The 24469-nt window shown below is 34.0% G+C and overlaps 1 protein-coding gene across 8 annotated transcripts in view; it reads left to right on the top strand.

Moving 5' to 3' along the window:
- Positions 1-24469, top strand: part of MEF2C (myocyte enhancer factor 2C) — a 119482-nt gene that overhangs the window by 42925 nt on the left and 52088 nt on the right. For 7 of the 8 annotated variants that reach the window (XM_054283207.1, XM_054283214.1, XM_054283211.1 and 4 more), the window contains 2 exons: positions 181-378; positions 12770-12973. In XM_054283207.1, the coding sequence (XP_054139182.1) occupies positions 325-378; positions 12770-12973 (258 nt within the window). In that variant the 5' untranslated portion in view covers positions 181-324. The remainder of the gene's footprint in view (positions 1-180; positions 379-12769; positions 12974-24469) is intronic. The other variant, XM_054283209.1, reaches the window with a different exon arrangement.

The raw sequence follows: 24469 nt of genomic DNA, 5'->3' as shown, positions 1-24469 counted from the left end.
ATAAGCCTTTGAATATTGTTTTTTTTCTTCTGTGCATTACTTGTTTTATAGGTGCAGTAAATTTTAGTTCAAATTTACTTGTACACTAAATTATAATGAGGATGTTTGGCCAGCTCCATGTAATAACTTTCTTCTGGTTATCAATTTCATGGTAACATTTGATTTCCTTTCTGTGTTTAGCAGGAACGGATGCAGAGGACTGTGAACTGAGTGGTGCAAGTGCTGAAGAAGGAGGTTTGTTTTGAGGAAACAGGAAAGAGGAATAAAAGAGAAGGGAAAAATACGTAATTTTAAGGAAGAAGGAGAGAAAAAAAAACGGGGACTATGGGGAGAAAAAAGATTCAGATTACAAGGATTATGGATGAACGTAACAGACAGGTGAGTTGAAAAAATACATGACTTAAGCATCATATTATATTTATAGGGTGACTTATTATTAAAGGCGATTAAAAAGTTGATCAGTCTGTGTACCTATGCATATACCAACATATACATATACACAATGTATGTTAGACTATCAAAGAAAAATACTTTTGTAAGCAGCCAGAAACCTCACACACAGTGTTTTCAAGTTCACTAACATGCACAGTTAGGAAGTTATTGCTTGAGGACTTTATTCTATAAAGACTGCTGTGTGTGCTCTACTTGCTTTGAGTTCAGTCTGGAATATACACGGTTAAGCGCACCTGTGAGTTGCTACAGACACAGGCTTTTAGTACTATATTTTCTGAACTGTGTTCAGTATGAGTTATTATAATATGAGCACTTTCATTTAAGTTCAGACATCCCAGTTCTTGAAGTTGAAGGTGCTCCTTCACATTTGCAGCGTCTTTATTTTTACCTCCTTCATATAAAAAAGATACTACTTCATAAAAAAGTTTCCTCTTTTCCTGTCTGAATTTTAAGAAGAATTTGAGTAGCCTAACACATTCTAAAACCCACATACAATATTACTAGCATGTTGTAGTCATAAAACCAAGTGACCATCACTATTTAGCTAAGGCTAAATAGATCCAATAGGACAGATTAACTAGTTTTTAACTCTGCTTTAAATAAAATGGTTAGGGAGCTATCACGTATTATCAACACTATCTCTGCTAGTTGAAATATGATCATTTAGGAATTAGGAAATTTTCTTCCCTGTGGTCACAAATACAAAATTCAGTAACTGATATTTTCAAATAATATTGGTGAAAATTGCTGCTGTTTACATTTGATATAAATGAATGGATGTGGATGTTATGTTGAATCTGGAGATCTACAACTGTGATAATCTCTCCACATAATTATTTAATACTCTATTTAATGTTCTTCCTACCCCTGGCTGCAATTTTGGAATAATCTTCAGTAGCTGATTTTTAAGAACTTGATACTGAGTTACTATTAATATAGTTGTACTACTAATTTGATTTATAAATTTCTTCATATCTTTAGGGATTTTTTTAAGAATCTGTTAGTCATGGAGGATTTTATAAAACCTTAAAAAACTCAGTCTAAGCATATTTATAAAGCCATAAAAAACTCATCCTAAGCATAACAACAAATAATAGTCCTTAAAAGAATGTTTAAAAATTGTAGTGTTAGTAGTAACTTGTGATCTCTATGGCAGAAAATCACGTGTAACAGCAAAATGTTCCTTATGATGGATGCATTTAGTGTTATGATGGATGCATTTAGTGTTTTCCCTAAAAGTTGCGTGTTTTGGTAAGACAGGCTAAAAAGCAATAATTCTAGCAATGTATAAATGTAATCCTATTTATTTTAATTGTCTTATAGCATGGAGTTAAAATGGGATGTTAAATATTGAATTGAATTTATTATAAATATTAAATCAGTAGTTGTTTGAAACTTGCCCATGCTATAATGACTTCTTTTTGAAGGGAACCTGAATTATATTGTAAATGATACCACAAAATTTTGCCATTCACAACATTAGTTCATACAACAGTTTCAATCTCAACTTGCTTGCTCAAATATAGTATTTACAGAGATTTTAGCCCCACTTCTGTAAAAAAACCACTTTTAAAAGGTTAAATATACTTTTTAAAAAAGGAGACAGCTAGTCTTGAAATTATTCACAGTAGAGCTTCAAGAATTACAGAATCAGTTTTGGAACTAATAATTATGAATAAAACTGTAACACTAGAATACTAACAACTGTAATGTTAGTGCAGGAAGTGTTTGTTTCACCAGCATTTCTTAGACTCATAGAATCACAGAATGGTTTGGATTGGAAGAAACCTATTTCCAACTCCACTACCATAAGCAGAGACTCCTTCCAAAAGATCAGGTTGCTCAAAGCCTGACCTCATACACTTCTAAGGAACAGGGCAGCCATAGTTTCTGTTGTCAACCTGTATGTGTGCTTCACCACCCCCACAGTGAAAAATTTTTTCCTAATGTGTAATCTAAACCATCTAGACCTACTCTCTGTCGGCTTGAATACATTCCCCCCTGTCCTGTCACTCCATGCCCTTGTGAAAAGTCCCTCTCCCTCTTTCTTGTAGACTCCCTTCAGGTACGGGAAGGCTGTAGTTTAGTGCCAGTCTTCTCTTTTCCTGTCTGAACAATCCCAATTCAATATTTGCTAATGTGTCTTAGCCACTGTGAGGCTGGAGGTAGATTTACATTATTTTACTTTCCATGTTGTAAAATTGTCTTGATTCTGCTTCTTATTTCTGCTAATATATTAATAATTTTTAAAAAATTTCTACTGACTTTATCTTGCATTTAGTGCCCTGATTTAAAGCTCAATGAACCAAATGAAAAGATTTTCATCATTTCATTGGACTATGGTATTAGGCTTTTTAATTTTAATAATATATATGTGATTAGATACAACTGGATTTTTAATAATAGCTGATTGTTTTAACCATTTATATGAGATGTACTCTTTCACAAACCTCACCGGTTCTTAAAATATTGCTGCTGTAGCATAGCAATATTAATGTATTGCTGCTTTAGCATCACAGCATCAGTTTGTTTCCTAACTTGCACATTTCCAGTAATCTTAAAATATGAACTTGCTTCTATTCCTATTTTGTCTTCTTATTTGATTGCATAAATATATTTAAAAAAGAAGATTAAAATGTTGCACCAGACAAAAATGGTTAAAATTTTTGGATTAGTGAAGCTAAGATACCAGCTCAAGCACAGTTCCACAAAGCCTATTTGTAGCTTCATTTACAGATGGAGATATTTTCTTTCTCCCTCACCAAAAAGCATTTGCAAGAATGGCATCAAGTGGCTTGGCTAGAAACTGCCTAATTATTTGTTGCTTACATTCAAACACAGCATGGTTTCACAATACAAGCTATGTTATATATGGTGTACCTGGATGGTGCATCCTCAGCTGTTCTCAAGCACATAAATCCTCTAAAGTACGGCACATGCTGGTAAAAATACGTGGAACATGTACCAAATGAGGAGCTATAGCAGTAGTTTTATTATTCTGTCTCCTCTCCTAGTGCAAAGGTGAATCTATTTGGAAATTAGAATATTTGTAAAATGGTTCAAGTTGATACAAGGTCCAGAGAGCAAAAATCTTGTCCTTGATTTTCCACTCAATTTCCCAGCCTCTTTTATGTCAGCCATTGAATGATGTACTTTTTCTCTGTGTGAAAAAGTGGTTTTCTTCCACACTACTATCTGCTATAGTAGAAGACTCCCCTACTCTTCAAAGTGCTTGTATGAGTGGATTGGGAAGGACAAAAATAGAGTTCTCCCTTCAAGAGAATTTCTTCTGAGCAAATCTAGTTGGTTGGATTTGTGCACTTTAGTGACCGTACTGGTAATAAAAGTAATTTCAGACTACCCAGAGTCATATTTGTGGCTGCAAATATCACAGACATGCACAATTTTAGGATACAAAACTATTCCAGAAACTATTTTAAGCTTTGACTTTTTGGGATAAATTAAAGGGAAAGTGCTTCAATTAAGTTATCAGAGGCCCAGTCCTTTTACCCTGGCCTGCTTAAGAGTTCTCATGTTATTGAATGACTAGTGAGTGCAGAATTCAGGATTTTAACTGGCAGAAACCATTAATTTAATGATGTTTCTTGTGAGCTGCAAGTTGGCTATAATTTTCTAGTCCTTATTCATACTTTATGGCGACAAAGATGGCACGAATGTTTGATGCTATGAATGATCATGGATTTTCTTTGGTTGGAAAGGTTCGAGACTACCTGAAAAATTCCCTTTCACTGTTTTTTGACACATGTAGTAGAAAAATGAATAATTGCCAGGTCTAGATTAAATATTTATTTCTTTTGTGTGATTTGGTTACTACCATAGCATTAAATGAAAATTGAAACTCTCAAGTGAATCCTGTTATAATTAGTCAATGTGACCAAGTATTTTCTTTTTATTCCAGAGATAATTCATGGATAATATGGTCTTTATAAATTTATATCAGGAATGAATCCCTGGTAATATTGTTCAGGCTCAACAAGGTTGTGGAGTTGTGCCAGCTTTGTCAACAGACCAATCAAATAGACTGTGACTGCTTACACAGCAGTTCCACCATCAGCAGAATCAATAGCATTTCGACAAATAGCCAAAAATGTTAGCATTGACATCTGATGCCAGAAGTTCCTGACTGCTACAAGTTCTTTCTGCAGAAATTTCAATTCAGCAGATTGGAGAAGAATTCTGGTAACACTTCTGGGATGGTTAAAAAAAGAAAAAAAAGAAAAAGAGGGAGATCACTTGGGAAAATGTGTGAACCTTATTTTCCTGTTTCCTTAATTGAAAGAAATTATTTATCTACCTTTGCTATGGTCAAGATATGAAGGAAAAACTGTATTCCTCTGTCACAGAAAAGTCCTTGTGTTTTTTCTGGGTTTTGTATAAATGTGAAATATTTTGTTAGTTTATAATGATAGCCTTTTGCAGTCTGCTTCAGATGAGGACCATCTGAAATTTTTTGCAGCCATCCAGACAGAGCTGTCCAGGCCTAAAATACATAGGTCTAATGACATAACTGATATGGTCTTACTGTTATACAAGGTCTCTCACAAAATATTTCATTAAATCTATGGTCTGTAAGCTAAATCCAGAGGTATATTGACCCAGGAGTGGGGGTGTATTGACCCAGTGATTTTCTGGTGTCAGATCTGGAACACAGTCTTGCATTTAATCCCTATTTTTTGTCTAATTAATATTAGGAAATATGAAGCCTTACATGGTAATTTTTTGTGTCTTTGATTTTCTCACTCATTAGTTTTGCATTTTTTCCTCCTTCTGAATAGCGACAATTACAACTGAGGTTTTCATATTTAATGATTCTGCTCAGCATTCATTTATTTCCATTTGCAATGAGCAGCTGGGGTCTTAACTTTTGTTAAATACTATAGTAAGTCTAGAATTCAATATTAAGGTGTTTGACATTGAGATAACGTTTTTAAAGCTTCATGTCTGTGTAAATCTGTAGCGTATAACAGTAACATACACTTCTGTTTAAATCTTTCATGCCCAGACTTTTTACCATTCTCTAATTTCAGAATATCTGTAAAGCTATAAACTGAGCATTATTGAGCTATCAGCTCAATAGAGAACAAATCAAATCAGTTATTAAAGGAAAGTTTTGGGGCACGGGAAGAATATCCTGGAAGGAAGTGATCATATGCAGGAAGACATAGATTTGTTCTACTGCCTTTGATACCTAATGCTGCTAGTTTCAAAAATGATTTCAACCTCATGTATCTATTTTTGTTTGTGTTTCAGCTCTATTTAAAAGGAAAGGTTTAGAGACTGTTGTCTGAATCGCAAGTTTCCCTGTTGAAAGAGCGAAGAACCTTGAATATTAATGCAAACACGAGCACAAGATAAAAAACATTTTCTCCACCTATTTACTTATATTTTTATTATTCCTTCATGGAGCATCTTCATTTTTTCCTAGACATAACATTTCACAACCTGTCTCCAGGGAAATTTTTTCACATGAAAACATAACTGCTTGACAATGCATCTAAGCATAATTTTTTGTTCAATTAACCTTTGTCTTAAAAATCACACATTTTATCTTTTACATATTTTTATTAATTGCTTATATTAAATTTAACACAGATATATACTTGAAATATAGCATTAAAACTAGACAGTGACCCTGGTTTTTCAGAGGTAAAGTCAGGTTTCTGCAAGAAAAGAGTTGCACTCCAAGTTTTCAAGACTCCTAATTTGTGGTGATCTGTGCAACTCGGGCAACATTTTTCATGTTATTCCAGACTACCTGAGAAGTAAAATTTTAACAGAGCTACTGAAATGAACCATGGATTTCTAGAATGCAATATTTTGAGGTTAAATGTACTTGTATTACAAATTGATGTTTCGAGCATAATTTGGAGTGAATCATCCTAAGGTAAATATTTAGGTCAAAGTACTTTTAATTTGAAGTGTGAGCAAGAAGCCTAAGTAAAGAGAGTGCAGTACATCTGCCAACACAGCAGAGCGGAAAAATAGCGCAGACAGAGGCACAGTCTTGCTGTCTTGCAAGGAATGGTTTAGAAAGCCCTGGGGGAGAAAGAGCTAGAGGTGGGAAGCAGAACTGAAGCCATTGTGGAGAGGAAGAAGTTACACTCTTCCTGTTATGACAGGAAATGCAGACAAATGTGCTTCCTGACCATTTGCTCACCAGGGAATGAAATACTCTTTGACCTTTACCTTATGAACATTTTAGCAGCACAGAACTTATAAACATGTTTTTTACTATAAACATATGTTTGTATCTGCCATAACTGGTGATACCATACAAAAAAAAAAGTCAACTTTTGTGTATATTGTGTCAGCTACTGTGTATTTGAGATTGTTTTTTTGCCTAATATTTGTACATATCTGTAGATCTGTCTATAAAAGACATAATCATATCTCTGTATTCAACAAAAGGAGGTGAAGCATCAAAGATTAGCCTTTCTTTTTCTTTCATTCCTGTTTGATCTTAGATCTTAATTTATAAATTAAAATAAGAAGCATATTGATACTGGCTGACCTCCTAATTTTTGAGGTTGCTGTATCATCTTTAATTAAGATATCTTTCAATTTTATCCCTGCTTTCTTTGTTTACACAGAAAAAACTTACAAGATTGACCCTCATGACTTGGGTTTGGGCAGACTGAATAGTATCACTACTTTAAGTATTTGATCTGGTATTTAGGCACAAAGATTCTAAAAATGTGGTGTAACATACAAAGCCTTCTTTTTTTATATGGGTTAATCATGAACATTTTATTTGTTATGGCTATAATTTTAGAGCATCCTCTTGGAATTCCTCTTTATCTGGACTATTCATCAAGTCATAGCATAATATGCTTGGAGCTTTCCGGGACAATAGCCCATTTACCAGCATAAATCAAGGCTGTCTCATCCCTGTAAGTTTTGCTGGAGGGTTGTAAGAATACGGAAGCAGTCTGCTGAAAGTCTTTTATTTAATGTGCTATGCCCAACTGTTGCATAAAGGAAGGTTTGTCTAGATCAAATTCTGCACTAGTGCTGTTCACCACTCCCATTAGAGAGTTATTTTAAATATTGTTTCAGCCAGACCTCTTCATATGACAAGCGGTTCTGAAAAAGAATCAGAGGAAAATAAGAGGAAAAATGGAAGAGAGGATATGAACACAGTTTTTGCCTCTCCAGTAGTTATTTGATGTTTCAACAGGATAGGCTTGTGTGCTTGGCAGTGACATTTTAGTGAAGAGCCCCTCTAGATACATAAGGCTAACTTGGCCTTATGTTTGAAGTTGGATAGACTGCTCACGTAGCATCTCCTGTTTATCACATTCATCATATCTACTGTGCTTGCTCTAGTCCCTGTGTCAGAAATTTAGACATTCCGGATGAAATAAGGACAAACAACTAACATTTATTTTTGACAACATGGTGCCATTATCAGATACTTCTGTGCATCAGTGATCCCTCTTCTTCACCTGTTTAATGGCCGGAAATATACTTGGGAAGCATTTGTAAAAATTCTGTATCTCTCATTTTCCTCTGTCAGCAGCTATATATCTGTATAGTCAGAATAGGAAGAAGTAAGAAGAGCACTGATATTGTGACACTGGCTGGACTGAATCACTTGAAGCATCATGGTACCACTACTTTGGAAACATAGTGTTAGCACATATATTGTGATTGCTAGTGACACATATGGAGTGATGTTATGGGTCAGCCTGTCATAGTTTGTGAAATTTCAGAAAAAATTATTCAAAGAATCCAAATTAAAACTGAAACTAAACTAAACTGAAATAAACTAATCCCACACCAGCTCCCATCAAAAGAAAGGCGCGATCATCACGTGGCAAAAAACATAGATCATGTATCCTTAAGGTTGTATTCATTAAATGAGAATATTTATGGATGCTTCTGTTTCTTCACTGGTATATTAAAATGTATAAGAATTATAAAATTGTTGTTAGAAATTTACTTAAAGACTATTTCCAGTGGCTAGCATCCCAATTTACAAACCCACATAGCTAAATTAAAATTTAGGCAGTTGAAAGAATTTGTAATTGCAACCAAGTGACCGTATCTTCTAATTTATATAGTTTAAGTAAGTTTAATTTAATAATGATTAAACAAGAAAGTCTTCTCTGCACCAAATTGCCCTCTAAATTGGGCATATCATTGTGTGACATGCACACTCGAATTCAGACTCTCTGCAGCTTCACTTGCAGATATAGACTAGGCTATTTGAAAGCTGTTTTCAGGGAACTGAAGAGTCAGAGTTGTAGTTGAAAATCACCCTTTTAACAATTCTCTTTATCCAATACCTTTCTTTTAGCACATTTCACCGTTAGAACTTCAACCAAAATATATAAAAAGCTCACCTTGATTTATATCAAGGAAATTGAAAGTTTACTTCACTGTAAGTATTTCATAATCAAGTAATGTCTTGATTAGCCCACACCGTACAAAGTCATAAGCATTAATGTTTATTCATATACAAAAATGCTTCAGACTTTAATAACCTATCTTCTTGATACCACCATTCTTATTGAGAGAACATTTAAAATAAATAAATAAAAATTAAATAAGTAGAATAACTATAGTTTTAAGACAAACATAAAAGACTAGTGGGTTTTGAGTTAATACAAAGGAATAGAATTTGGTTATTTTTGGTAGGATGCAGAAATAATTTTGATGATCTCCACACCCTGCTCTTTTTGTAATATATATAAAACAATGCATTCAAGCATCTCATACAAGTATTTAGAAACTGTATCATTGTCAAAACCCTCATGTTTTATATGCACAGGCTTTAAAAGGTTTTAAAGACCATTGAATATTTGCCTCCTATCTGTTCCACTTCCATTACACTTTAATTTTTCATTATTTTCACCCTGTCATTATAAAATATTCTATCCCAAAAGGATCTCCTAAACTACTTATCATTCTCCTAAAAAGAAGTAGGTTTCTTACCTGAAAAATCTGCAAATTAGCAGTGATTTAGATAGTGGGGATAATGAGGCGTATGTTCACTAATATTGTCAGGAAATAACATGTAGTGATTTGATTCTTCATGCTGGAAAAATTAAATTTTACAGAGATATTGAAGAGTATACACTTTTTGTAGGCATCTTTTTTGAAATATGTTGATGAATTTTCTCACTGTGTGTTTTCTTTCAGTGTCAATAGCGTTGTTTATGTCAAATGACAAAGTGACATTGTCAGTTGTTACATGACACTACCAAGACTTTGAACACAAATTATAAGACTATGTCAACACATGAATTTTTTGGTGATGCAGCTACAGTTTGTGTTCATGACAATATGACTGTCTTGGTAATTATCAGCACTAAGTCAGTTGAAGTATAATCAGAGATTTTTCAGTGAAGATTCCACACTCCCTTCCAACTAGACAAATGGGAAGTATTAAATGTGCTATTTTTACCTCACAACAAAACCTTTTCTTTACTAGAATGTTATCGGCTACCTTAGAGAATATTTATTAGATGGTGTTTAATTTTTTGGTGTGGACAAGAATGGTTCACAAAGCAAATAATGAACAAATCAAACAAATAAAGTTAAATAATAAAAATTCTGTTTATTTATATTGCTCACAAAAGTATTTTAGCATATGGCATATTCATATTTGTTACGTAGCCACACAGAAGAATGCATGCAAAAAGCTAATTTTGTTTTTTAAATGGCTTGAAGAGTATTAGTAATTTTTTGTGAAGTCACTGACACGATATTTCACTATAGATTTGAAAAGTTCTCTATTATAAACTTTTATAAAAGCATAATAAATTTACATCTATGTATATGAATTATGTATTTGTAAAGATAAACCACTATGAATTACATATTCAAAAATTAAAATTTCAAATCTGAAGTAGTGAAACAGTAGTAGACACAATTGCCTTAAATGAATTAATTATCAGTTACAGAAGGCTTTATCTGATCAATGTAGAAAATATTAGGAAGATAATGTAGGAAGATCAAGAAATTAAAACCATATTCAAATTCATTTTATCTTTAAAGAAAGATAAAATGAAGATCTAGATTATTCATTGTTCTGGTTTGTGGTTTTTTTTCACTGTCTATAAAATATAACTCTGACCAGTATCACTTTGGTGATAAGTATCATGAATTAAGTATCTCCTGTGCAACACAGGCAGATGGTTTTTCAAAATATTAAGGCATTTTACCTAGCAGTGAACACAAACACTGGCTTTAGGGATATTTTTGTACTGGGGTGGACTTGAATGAAAAGCTTACTAAATGCAAAGATACTCCACCTATAGCACTGTAGTCAAAAAGTTGACTGAAAAGCATGTTAGATGCAGAAAAGTATGTTGAATTAGTTGATTTTATTTTCTGTATCACTAATTATTTCTAAAACAAGCTTTTATATATATATACAGAACTATATATGTTTCTATGTTTCAAGCATTTCATTGCATTTTGGTGTAATCAGAGAAGCCATTTAAGGAGTATTTTGAAGACAACATCGTCATCATCATCATCATCATTATTTTATTATTATTATTATTATTATTATTATTATTATTATTAATTAGAATTTGAGTGAAGTTTTGTTACCTATCTCATTATTCATTCCAAATATCAAAAGCCATGAAAAACAAATGCAGAAAGAATTATAAGTTATGCATACTTGAGACTAGTGCTCTAGAAAGTGGTTTTCTTTTAATGCTTGAATAATTGTGTTTAATAACAATCCATCTTTTCTTAACAGTATGTTGACAGAAGTTAAAATTATCGAAATTAAATAAAAGGAATAACATTCGGTGTGCATTTGGGAGAATAAGTATGGACACAAAGCCTCATCTTTCTGAGACAATCTAACAAATAGGGATTAGCAATATTTAAAAAGTTACATTTTCCTTGGCCTGATATGTTGGGATTTTAAGGTAGTCTGAGGCTGCACTTAGCATTAACTTGTGACAAATGTGTCAAGAAGTGTGACAAATTAAAACACTAGCCATATGAATCTCAGAGAGACATATCTTCTTGCCCCAGCATCAATGTGCAGAGGTGCCACTGTTTATGGGTGCATAAGGGATGGTAGCAACAAATGTAGAATCAGGCAGACCAATAAACTTGGTTGTGTGCCTGTTCTTGACATACCAAGTACCTTGACCATGAGTTAAATTCAATTGATTATGGGCTTAGCAAAACCATTTTTGTCCTAAAAATTCCTGTCAATGAAAGATATGTAACAGAAATTGCACAGATGAAGAAACAGAGGAGAAAAATTCAACCATACAGTTAGCTTAAACAGCTCGTAGTAGTTTCATATTTCAAGTCACATGTCTAACTGGAACTTGTAACCTAGTACAGAAAAGCAGATAAAAAATTGTTTGATGTGCAGGTCTTTCATTGTCAAAACAATCCCTGTGGAAAATTAAGGTTTTGAAGAGAGTAATTATAATTTTCATACTGCCTGGATTTTGCATTATGTAGGGGCATTTGCTGGCCTACTGAGAACTTGCAAACAAAACCCTATTTCTTTCCTATATAATATGACCCTTTGTACTAAAAATGCCAGTTCATATTCCTAAGCATATGGCTTGAAATGAAATAAAATATCATATGTGTGTGTTCAGAAAACACTTTGTTTCAAAGGCTGCTGACCAGATATTTTCTTCTTTCATGCTTTATAATTCTCTTTTCTCATGAGTGCCATTTTTCACACTAGGTATTTCTTCAAAAGTATCATGAGTGTGTTTTATATATATATACATAACTATATATGTACATGAGCAATGTATCTCTTTTGGAATATGTATATGTACATGAGCATGTATATGTATATGTACATGAGCAATGTGTCTCTTTTGGAATACTTAAATAATTATGAAATAATTTCTTTGCTTCAAAGCTAGCAGGAGTTGAAATCAAAGTCAATTGGAAAAATCAGAATTGACTGCACTTGTTCAAGGTATTTACAGCTGCTCATCTGAGGTGCATTTTGCAAATATTGATGAGAAAGATGTATGCATCTAAAGGATATCTGAATTTAAAAGTTAAAGTTGCGGTATCAACACTTCATCGCACCAGTAAATGAAAATAGTCCTTACCTGTATCTCAGATTTAGTGCAATGATAATTAGGTATTTCTCCCTTGTGTGATACGTGCAACACACACACATACATATTCTATTTTGGAACTCTTTTATGTTCATTGATTTGTTTTCTGAGCATGTTCAATTCAAAGACAAAGCACTCAGGCATTATAGCTCCAAAAAAAAGGAGAAAGACTACAGAGAGCAACTTGTGGTTTTCTCATGGACGTTTTTTGCTTTTCTTTCCAGGTGACTTTTACAAAGAGGAAATTTGGGTTAATGAAGAAGGCTTATGAGCTTAGTGTTCTGTGTGACTGCGAGATTGCTCTAATCATCTTCAACAGCACCAACAAACTGTTCCAGTATGCCAGCACTGATATGGACAAAGTGTTGCTGAAATATACAGAGTATAATGAGCCACATGAGAGCCGAACAAATTCAGATATTGTTGAGGTAAGAGTTTGTGTTTGCTCTGAGATGGAGGTGCTCCAAGTAGGTTATGTCTTCAAGTGACATGGCAGCAGGAGAACAGAGCAAGACAGTGGTGTATATGCTTGAGCATTGGAGGTGACAAAGACAAAGCTGCAGGAAATCCACATCTTTTGCAAGCATTTTATCCTTCTGAGTCTTGCAGAAACTTCTGCAAAGGGATTTCTGGCTCCCTGTTTTCCAGGTTTCTGTGCTGCTTTGTCACTTTGTTGCGTTAATCCTCTCCATGCCTTGACAACTACCTGCCAGCTGAATCTCTTGCTTGTCTCCTAGTCTCTTCCAGGGACAAACTCTCCAGAAGACTTTGCATACTTTGTCTCCACAATCAAAAATTTATAATATTGTCTGTCCAGGAGGAATTAAGAATACATTGTAAAAGATGTGGAAGAATATTTAGAGGCATTTGTTGATGGAATTTGACTGCTTTTCTTAGCTTTTTGATTGTTTACCGAGGGTGTCTAATAAAATACAAAAGAAAAGTTAATTTACAGTCTGCACAGTAAAAATATATCAGCTACTCACACAGAATATTGTTACCATAATACAATGGTGACAGTATCAATGCAATAGTGTCAGAATGTTAGAAACACTGTTTAATTTTTTTACAATTATAAGGAGCAATTTTTATTTACAATTACTGAGAATTACTAATTTAAATTTAAAATTTTAAAATTTAAGTTTCTAATATTCATAGAAAAGTCAGTGTATGTTGCAATCACATTTGGATTCAAGCTATGCAAAATACATAAAGCCTTCAATGATTTGTTATTATAAAAAATGCACTCGTATCTTAGACAGATATCTAAAAAATGGGTTATATGGCCTATACAACCTCTGTTTTTAAAGCACATGACTGACCTGATGGTATTAATTAAAAACATAATAGAAGGATGATGACCTACCTTAAGGGTCAGTGATAATTCAGTCCTGAATATGTTGATGTATATGCTTAGTTTACTCCAGATCTTTATAAAGTAAGTTTCAGATTTTTGAATGATCTGGGTGTTGCCTGAAATACAACTTTGATACTTTTGGAATCTTCACCAGGGTTAGCCATGTGTTTGAGACGAGAATGTAAGTTAGTGAGTTATTTATACATAAAATATTTAAAAGGATAAAAGGTTCTGCATAATTAAGATTATTAAACTTGTTACAGAGTCACAGTCACACCACCATCGATGGGCATAGACTACACACAGGAATATATATCCCTTCGCTGTCTATCCTTATGTCAGCATCTAGGAAGTTACTGTTTTGCTTCCCTCCTTATCTCCCTCACATTCTGCCCCCCATTAGAAGAGGGTGAGGTTCTGACAGCAGAAAAACATTATATGAGTTAAGACTAGGAAGAAAGTGCATAATTTCTTCCTCCTCTCCATAATTTCTTTCCCTCTCTTACTTCAGATCGTTTGTATATACATGAAGCCTTTCTTGCCCCCAGATTTTGGAAGTCCAAAAGAATTCAAATTCTATGCCCAAAATTAAGTCCTCTCCTCTTTTAGTGGCAAAAGGCCAGGAAATTCTTAGCAGAAGACTTTCCTGTGATATCTTTTCTTCTTCCTACAGGCTTTTGTGTGGAAATAGGTAGAAATACACTTAGGGATTTATTGCTTGCTTTACAATGAATGAATACTTTTTATCATAAGGGCTGTGGTTATCCAAGGATCTTGAATGAAAACTTTAAATTTCAAATAATGTTGAAATTTTCAGAAAGATAATGCACTGCACCAGCAAAATCCCTTTCTGCATAAACAGCAGGCCAATTTGGATAGGTTCATCAGCAGTTTTGCATGCAGATGTGTAATTTTCTGGCTATACCCAAAGTTTGGTGGGCAAGTCTTCTCACTTTTCTAAAAGGAACATCATAAAAATGGACAATTGAAATAAATGTTACTTAAATTGAACAATAGACATGAAATGCCAGATGAAGTGAATGCTCTATCAGCTCTGAGTTTGACTTTCTGCTACATTTTTCCATGTTCTGCCTATAACATAAAATACCAGTACTGATATGGTGTTCTATCAGTACTAGTAGAGTTTGAGAATCCCAGGAGTCCTTCTCCAGCGTGTAGGTTTTGAACAGGAATTCCATATTGTCATGCCTGAAATGGATAATGAACATCACACTTAAAAGTACAGTAGAGGATAGAGCTTTGATATATGGCTTGACTCATAGTGTAGTTTGGGTTTATTTTCAGGTACAGGATATAAATCTGCCACACAATTAAGAATTTTAATTGATCAGTTAAACTGATCAATTACACATTGCACATATTTTCATGTTAGGGGTCCATCTTCTTTTCCATTTCAGACAGCTAGATTTCACAGGTAAAAGTTTTTAATCTGGTCTTCTAGAGCAATCAACAGCAGCCAAGAAGAAGACAATACTATTAAATCTGAGCAGTTTCAACTAAATGTGTATTCAATAACTATATTTCAGCAGAAGACAAGGGCATTGCTGTTCTTATGGATTTCTGCACAGCATTCAAGAGAGAAATCTTTTTTAGGCAGACCAATGAAAATTTGAAATACAACTGTCAACCATATGAAGGTCTTCAATTTGGTATCCAATTTCTGTTCACATTCAGCATAATATTGACTATTTAGTCACTTTTAAGTTGTGGTAGAACTGTTTTATCAGTCATTAAAATGAGGTGTAAGTTCTTTTTACTATCTACATTCGAAGGAAATTAAAAGAGCAGCTCTCTAATATGTAGTTAATTACTTTTAACTAAAACCACTGCTATTCGAATACAAAAATTATATAATTTTTCATGCAGATCTAGCTAAAGCTGTTAATTTTATGAAGCAAATTTTTTCAATATAATGACTGAGATTAATTATATTTATCATTTATGAAAAAGTAAGTCTTCAGGCCATAACTTATTACTTAAAGAAGCATCTACAGAAGAAAACATGATCATATATCTAACAAACATCACACTGTTTTTTAACAGAAAATTGGTTCCACCCAACTTAGAGATAGATGATATCAATAAATCTGTCTTGATAAAAAAATGGAATGCTAGTAGTTAGAGAATTGTAAAGGCCAGTTACTTCTGTTGTTTGAAGTTTTCTGGTTTAATGATTTAAAATAATGATCTTATTTTCTTTACAAACGTAGAAATTTTATTTACATGCAATAACTATAACTGAGATGATGTTTCCAGTTGCTTCATCAAATCAAAGTTGATTAACATGCTATTTAATATATCTGAGTTTTTCAGGTCACAAAAATTGTCTACCAGGTGAATGTGTTTCAGTAAAGATCCAGTAAATATGCCTACACCATACAAGGGCAAATAAAGGTCAATATGTACTCATGAAGGAGAAAATATATGCATTTTACACTCACATTTATTCCTTTCAAGCAACAGTGACAATTATTGTGCATGGAGATATGCATTAATTCTGGGAAACAAACAAACGAAACAAAAAAAGGCAACAAAACAAAATCAACTAAAAAAAAAAGGTACATTCTGAAACTTCTATTTAGCATTAAATGAATTCTTAAATTTGAAGCCAATATGCCCTCACCCACCAAACTGTTCATACTACAGTAATTCATTCAATTTTCCTTCAGTTAAAAAGTGAGATTATTTGCTGGATTTAGTAATTATTTTGATAAATAGCAGAAAGTCTGGTGAGTTCATTCAATACAGAGGAGAAATAAAACATTTCATCTTTATGCCAACCTCCTAGTGTGTATGTAAATTCCAACAATAATATATCCAGCATAATTGTGTATGACTATGCAATAACTTACTTTTGGCAATAAGGAAATAGGAAAGAAAAAAAAGGCAGCATTTTACAACAGTTAAGTGCATGCATTATGTATTCTTTGGATTTACTAGAAATTAGGCCAGATCCTTTCCTTGTTTCTATAAAGCAGAAGTAGGTGTATTTATTTTATTTACTTATTTCAGTGATATCCCACTGCCACACTGCTGTGATTAACAAGAATCCAGTTCTGTAACACTGTAAGCTCAGTACTTAGGAGCTCAGGAAAGACCTCAGCCTTAGATGGAAGGGGAGAGATTTCAGAGTAGGAATATGGGGAAATGTTTTGCTGCAAATATAATTAAAAGTCTAACTGTGCTATAGAAATCTGTTGTGATTCTTTGTCTAAGCCATCAAGCCATGGCTGATTTAAGGTGGAACTTCTTGCCTATTTTCTATCTCATTGTCCCTTTTTCCTTCTCATTTCTTTCATGTTAAAGCATCAGCTACTGTTTTAGCTTTAGAAGACTTCTAGTGAGTTTTCATTGACTCTTGATTTTGCTTCAGTTTATAGTGTACTAAGTTTAATACGCTGAGCATTGCTCTGTGTGCACATAAAACATTCCTCCACAAATTATTCACTACTTTGTCTTTTATCTCTTTTTAAACCCCCAATCCATTAATTTATTTGACCCTGCTGCTTTTATTGTCTCTCTTTCTCCACCTGACTTCTCTTCATCTGCTGATTCAGTGGTCACTACCTTTAGTTCAAGTTCCCTTGCTAAGTCAGCTCTTTGAAATTCACCCCTATCTTCTATTTTCAGGCACACATGCATCCATCTCCTCAGTTCCCCCTTACCATACCACTGATCAGTAGCAGAGGAAAAAGCAAACCACAGACTTCATTCATCTTTGATTTTGCTGAGGTTCTGTGTCATGAATGCTAATCATCCACCAAATGTCTTCATTTTGCAAATTAAATGGAGGTAAAACCTCCATTACCTTACAAAAAATTCTTCTGCCAGTGTTTTCTGAAATATCTCTTATTACCTATTTTTCGATCTTTCTATTTCTGGTACATGTCTTCAACTTCTCCTTTATTTCTCTCTCTCTCTCTCTCTCTTTCTCTTTTTCTCTCTCTCTCTTTAATTTTCTTTTAATCAAGTGTTAGAAGGATTTCATGGTCCTCAACCTGGATTTTTACATATAGGAAGATATCAGCTCCTGCAATATACTGGCATGTCTTTCTGCTTCAATAAAACCTTAACTTTATCTGGCTTTTCATCTATACATTGTCTTGCTCTGTTAGGGACTGATTTTCCTTTATACTTGGTGGTCCTCCATCCTCTTTTGCCTCCTCTTTCTCATGGAAATTAGTTAAGTTTGCAAAACTTGGATTGGGTGAACTCTTGCTTTTAGTGATAGTGAAAACTTCATCAAGAATTAATCTGAAGTATTCTAAGGAGTAAATTATTTTAGAGATATTTTGATGGGGTTGCAGGTTTCCCAGGGAAAAACAAAACAAAAGAAACAAAGATAAGTAGTTCTAATTTGCAATAATATGTCACATTTTTAATTTATACATTATAGATTCTTTTTCATGGATTATGAGCATCTAGAATTGTCCTTTTAACTTGTTTTGCACAGATGTTCATTCTCTAGCAACTACTGGTGAATTGACCTTTCACAGAGTATTTTCCCCTTTCCAGTGGACTTCTGTATTTGGCGAGGGAGAGCAGTCTTAACGTAGCAGAAGAAATGTGTGCCATTTGCAGTTGCATTTTCCCCTAAGAGGAAGAAGTGAGGTTCTGAACATGTGAAATTCTCCCTGCAGATTGCTCATCCTTTGTGTTTTACAACACACAGAGATCTTCAAAGACCTTAACATTAAAATAGCAAGGAACATAGTAATACCAAGACCTACAGGGCGGTGGAATTCAGAATTTTTTTATTGTGTGCTTTTTTGCTGGTTATAAAAACCATTGTTACTCTGGGGGAAAAAAAGTGTCTAGTGAAAACATCCAATTATTGATGGCAATTGTCTTTCACAGATTTGTAGAAAAGCTACTTTGAACTGAAAATCCAGTTGTTTTTAGTATGGCCAGCCACAACGTGTTAATTGGCTACTTTTAAATATCTCCTTGAGGGACATGAGTTAAAACTTAGTACAGCTTCAGTTCAGAAGGCTGGAGTTGGTGAGAATGGCAGTCAGGTGGGCATGGACAGTATTGGTGCCAGAGAGGAATGCCGCAGTCCTGTTTTGCTTATGGTCTTACTGCACGATATCTCATCTGTGCTTACAGATGTGCTTGGATTCTATGGCACATTAAGTTTAGTCACTTGATGTGAAAGTTCTGAATGAGATAAAGAGAAAAGAAATTTTCTTCTGTCAATTATTTCTAAAGGTCACAGAGCTAATGACTAGCTAGGAGGTTAATTATATTGTAAAAGCCTCTTCATATCAATTAAGACTCTTATCTGTATAATCATAGTAAATAAACCCATACAACTCTCTAAATGTTCTCTTTTTAGGAAAAGTAAGGCAACTGTTGTAGCTTGTTTAATGTAATAAGTGTATTTTCTTCTCTTGTCATCTTAACACAATATTGCATATAAACAAGCTGTGAAATTGACTTCAAGTCTGCTTTTGAACTGCTGAAATCGGGGGATTTCTTTCAGCTACTGTGGGCTGAAGACCTGGGACAGTATAGAAAGTAAGCCTGTATGTAAGAAAAGTTATTCAGGCTGATCTAAAGACAGTGCAGTGTATTGGATACTGCCCTGGACTAGGACTCATGAGACTTCAGTTTTATTAATAGCTTTGTCAAATATTGTTTTGTGACCTTGGATAAGTCACGTTTCCTCTTAATGCTTTGGTTTTACTATCTTTTAAATGGGGATAGCATTCTTGATTTCCTTTATAAATTGGTTGAAGACCTGTTGCTAAAAAAACAGCTAGTGGTACCAGTCTCACAGGACAGACATTTGAAAAGAGTCAACTGGCCAAAAATTTCCTTTGGATGACTATTTGGGCTTTTTAAATGCCTCTGTCTTTTTTCATTGTTAGAAAATACAAACCCAACATTATTGCCAATATAATGTATGACAGAACCAAAGGACTGAATGCAATATCTGCAGCATTTTTCCTTTGGTCTTTGTTTGCCGATTAATTTGAAATTGAACACAATTTGAAAATTGTGTTTGTAAATTAATGTCCTCAGGTGAGTTTTTTCTGTGTTTTTTCTAAGTGTGACTGGTTAAAAAAATCTCAGAGGTAAAAATATCTTGGTTTCAAAAGTTTTACAAGTCTGTGCATTTTATCAATCTTGATTTCATTTTTTAAAGTAATTGCTTTAGAAATACATCTTTTCTAAACAAAAGCTGACATTCTTATCTAATTTTATTATTCCATGAATTTGGGATTCATGTAAATAGTAGCGCAGAAAAACTTCAAAGCTGGAAAACTGTGTATGACAATTCTATTCCATCCAAAGTAGCCCCTCAATGGAACTACTGTTCCAGTCAGTGAGAGTGTCCAAAGTAGTCGTTCTACTGCACTCATTAAGTAGCATTTTATTCCCTTCCTCCCACTTATCCTCCTGAGATTTTTGACTCTTCATATCCCAGGCTATTTTCAAGCTCTCCTTGATAATTCTGCATCTCCTTGTTACTCTGCATTTAATAAGTCAGAGACTTTAGTTGCTATGCAATGTAGAAAAAGAAAAGTAGAGGATTTCTTATATTTTAAATTAATTCGGTACATGAAAAAATACAGCAACAGGAAAGTTGCACAATTAATTTTCTCATTTTGCTTTGTCTCAAAAAAACCAGAAAACTTTTCATTATAATTTATTTCGGCAAGGATTTGGTTAACATGAAACATAGCTTGTGAGCCCAATGTATCTCAAATGAAAGAAAGGCACTCACCTAAGAGCTACTTTTCCATATGTGGAACAAGAGAGAAGGAGCAGAAAAAAATAAAATGGATCCAAGTTTAATAATTCTGAAGCACATGATACGTGAGAAGCTTCTTTTGGATGTATTTAGGAGGCGATCTGGATGTCCTGTTTTAACCTTCTTGAGGATCATGTAATTTTATTTTTTGTTGTTTTGTAATAGTTTTTAAAACATTTTAATAACTTAGTAAATTTTTTGGATGAATTGTTGCAAAATTCTGAAATTATGAAAGTGAAAAATATGTGCAGAATATAAACATGTTTCCCATTTTTCATTCTTCCTTTTTTTTGCCAAACTGGAATTCTAAAGCTGTATTTCTTAGAGTAAGGTCTACTTCACAGAGCACCCTTTCTTTCTTCAAAATGTTATATATCTGGCTAAGGAACTGGAAGTATCTTACATGTCTGTGTAACATTCTCAGACCTTAATAGCTCCAAAGTTTTATCCCAATCTAGTCACTGGGAAACATTCTTTGCTTTTGTAATCACTGTTTCACATAGTTGTTGTTGTATTTTGGTCTGTTTGCCAGAGGTTAGGTTTATTTTTAAATCCCTGCACTCTGAATTTTCTTTATTTTTCCAAGATTGGAAGCAGCTGCAATGCCCAAAGTTACAGGTTGAAGGGCTTGCTTCGCAATCTGTGATGAGAAACCTCATTCCCTCCTCCTTGTGTTTTTCTTTTTTTTTATTTTTTCCTAACAATGTGTCTTAACTGCTATTTGTCTAAAAATAGAACTGTCTCACTAAAAATAGCTTGCCAGTCAGTCTTGCCAAGGAAAATGGAGAGGAATAGGCGTGGAATAGAAGGGTGAGTAATCCAGCTCTATTCACTCACTGATCCCTTTGAGAATGCAGGCGATGATAAAGTGCCCTCAAAAAACCACAGGCCTGACTTGCTCCCTTCAGACTCCTAGGTGCCAATAAATATTTTAGCCCAAGGATACACTTTATTTTCCTCATGGATCATAAACATTTTCTAAAATACAAAGCTGTATTTCACAGAAACCAACTTACTGTCAAAAACAGCTGACTTTCCTAAGGTCCATTTTTTTTACATTCCACATGTTTTTTAATTTATTTTAAGACAAGCAATGACTGAAGTGTTCTGTCAAGAATTACCATGAAATGTCACTTATCTAGCGTGAATGAATGAAACAAATAGTTGCTTTTCAATGATTTCATGTGCCCTCAAAATGCAATGTGCCCTTTCTTTCTTATCAGTAAGAAAGAAAAATTTATTACTCTGATTCAGAGCAGTAAAAATGAATTGGTAGACATTATTTATTTCACTGAAAAATTAAATCTTAGTTACAGAGCATTTCTGCAGATATATACATTTTTTAATCTGTAAGTGTTCTGAAACTCAAGTTTCACCAAAAGACTGTGGAAGATTGAAATAGAAAAGGGCAGGATCTAATTTACTCAAAAATAAACCTGATGAGAAGTCTGCAAAGCAGAAAATTTTCACTTGAAAAGCTGTCAAATTAGAGAAAGCCAATCTTCTTCTGTATTGCAGTTTTTCATATCCATTGCAGTATTGCAGTGTGAGATATCAGTAGTACTGTGGAGCAGAAGAAACACCAGGAGGGGGCATGTTATTTAAAACAGGAATGTGTGTTGTTGTTCTGTACAGAATCTTTTGCATTTTGTTTTTCATTGTTTTTTTTAACCTGAGTAACCTGGTCAAACACAGCAACAGGGTGTGGAAATGTCAGGGCAGTTCACAGGGTTATTTGAGCCTGAGTATTGTTTTGTTCAGTTCCTGTAATGCTGCTTGTGATAAGATTCTGGAGACAAAGGATGATAATTGATGGAAAGGAACTTAAATCACTCGAAAAAGAATCAAGGCCCTTGTATTTGGGTACATCAACTCTACTGGTCTCCCTCCCCTTGCAGAGCATTTTATCTTCTTGCATGTTAGCCCCCTCTGCTCTTTGTAATGGAGGCAGGTCACAAGTCATTCCTTTATGCAGTACACAGGATGTTGTTGTGTCTGCATGGTGTATTAGTAACTACCAAGGCTGAATTCTACTATTGTATCTTCACTTCAAGCACAGAAAAATAGGACACAGTACCTTGCATTACCATTTTCAACCTAGATAGTGAGCTACTTACAGCTGTGTTCCAGACTCAAAAGCTTTTGTGACCAGCCCATTTTTAATTTTCATCATTAAAATATCCCTGTTTTGTAAGACAGATACAAAATGTGGTTGTTTACCCAGATTTGTATGCAGCAGTGATAATGACAAATGTAAAAATACTACATATTCTCTTATGTCACATCTTTAATACAAATTACTGACCTTGCCCTCTTTTCCACCCAAGACTTTTTGTTGCATCAGATTCCCATAAGCTCTTGACTGTTCTTTGTTAAATCAGTATTGAAGATTATGCAACACTGAGTTTCTAGCAAAATCAGTTACGTGATGGACGATTCTTATATGCTTACACATTCACATGGGTTTTTTTGATATTCAATTGTTTCCCGATGTGGAGTCTAAGGTACCCTCCATCAGGTTAAAAGAGCCTTATGGTAGCAAAAGTCAAAAAATTCTCCTATGCCAAGCCCACTATTCGGGTTTTATTAGGTCCCTGATTAAAGCCTAGAGATGTCAATATGAGTGTTCTGACAAAATTCACATCTGCCTTGTTACTGTTTCTAACACAGACAAAACTTTCTACGGATCCTGCCTCTTTTTGTAGTAAGCGATACTAGAATAGGTCTTATTTTTTAAAATAAATAAGACTTATTTATGGAAATTTTATGGTAGTCGCCTTTCAGACTCTGAAACTTCTCACAGAAAGAAAATTGAATGCTGCTGCAAATCTCTGCAGAATCAGGGCTCTTTTTCTGAGTCAGTCCCAGTGTCAGTAAGGGTGACAGAGCTGGACCGCCAATAGTTCATACTATGAGTAGCGCTTATAGCTATACTCAGAAGTAAAACTCCCTGCCACAGAGTCGTGAATTCCCTGAGAAACAACAGCACTCTGCAAGAGGAATTTCATCACCAAAGAGGATAGGGATGAAAAGCCAGTCTAATCCTGGCTTTTTGCCTACTTTACTCTCCTGCTAGGGAGCCAATATCTTAAATTTTCTGCTCAGGCTGGAGCACCTTACCCATGTGATTTGCATGAAGCAAAATACCCGCACACCTCTCCTTCCCTAGACTGCACACAGATAGCACTATCTTTATGAAATTGCTTTCCACAGTTTTCATAGCTCTGGTGAAAGTTCTGTTAAACTTCAAAATATACTGACTTTTCTTCCTTGTTACAGTAAGAAACTATAAATTATTTATATGTGTAGTATAACATTTGTGTCCATCCTTGTACTTGATATTGATTACACCCTATTTGTTCTGAATTCAGAGAGGCCTCTATGTGTCTTTTTATATAAGACAAATAAAATTATTTTTAGTTACCAAATTTGAAGGGTTATAAAACCTCCAATAGACATGTGCTCTTTTGTTCTACATTTTTAATAATCACAAGTCTATAGTCAGCTCTGAATCAATGTCCATAGTCCAGAGCTGTTAAATGTTGTTAAATCTTAAATAGCCATTTTTCATTCCATTAGAAAAGTTCCATTAAAACATTCAGTCAACATTTTCTTTATACAGCAACCTCTAAATCCAAAACTTTAGGTGATGCTGTTTTCCTTTCTTAGTTTTGCCATGGATATTTCTATATATGGTTGCCATTAATGAAGAAGTAAAAGCTATTAAAAGAAGTTGCATGATGTATGTTCTAAACAGTTAATTATTTGTGTGATAGACAGAAACAA

Source organism: Melozone crissalis, unplaced genomic scaffold (genome assembly GCF_028551555.1).
Source record: "Melozone crissalis strain CALT ecotype California unplaced genomic scaffold, PUWL_Pcris_2 ptg000036l_1, whole genome shotgun sequence".
In the NCBI taxonomy this organism is placed as follows: domain Eukaryota; kingdom Metazoa; phylum Chordata; class Aves; order Passeriformes; family Passerellidae; genus Melozone; species Melozone crissalis.
This window is presented reverse-complemented; position numbering and strand designations above follow the sequence as displayed.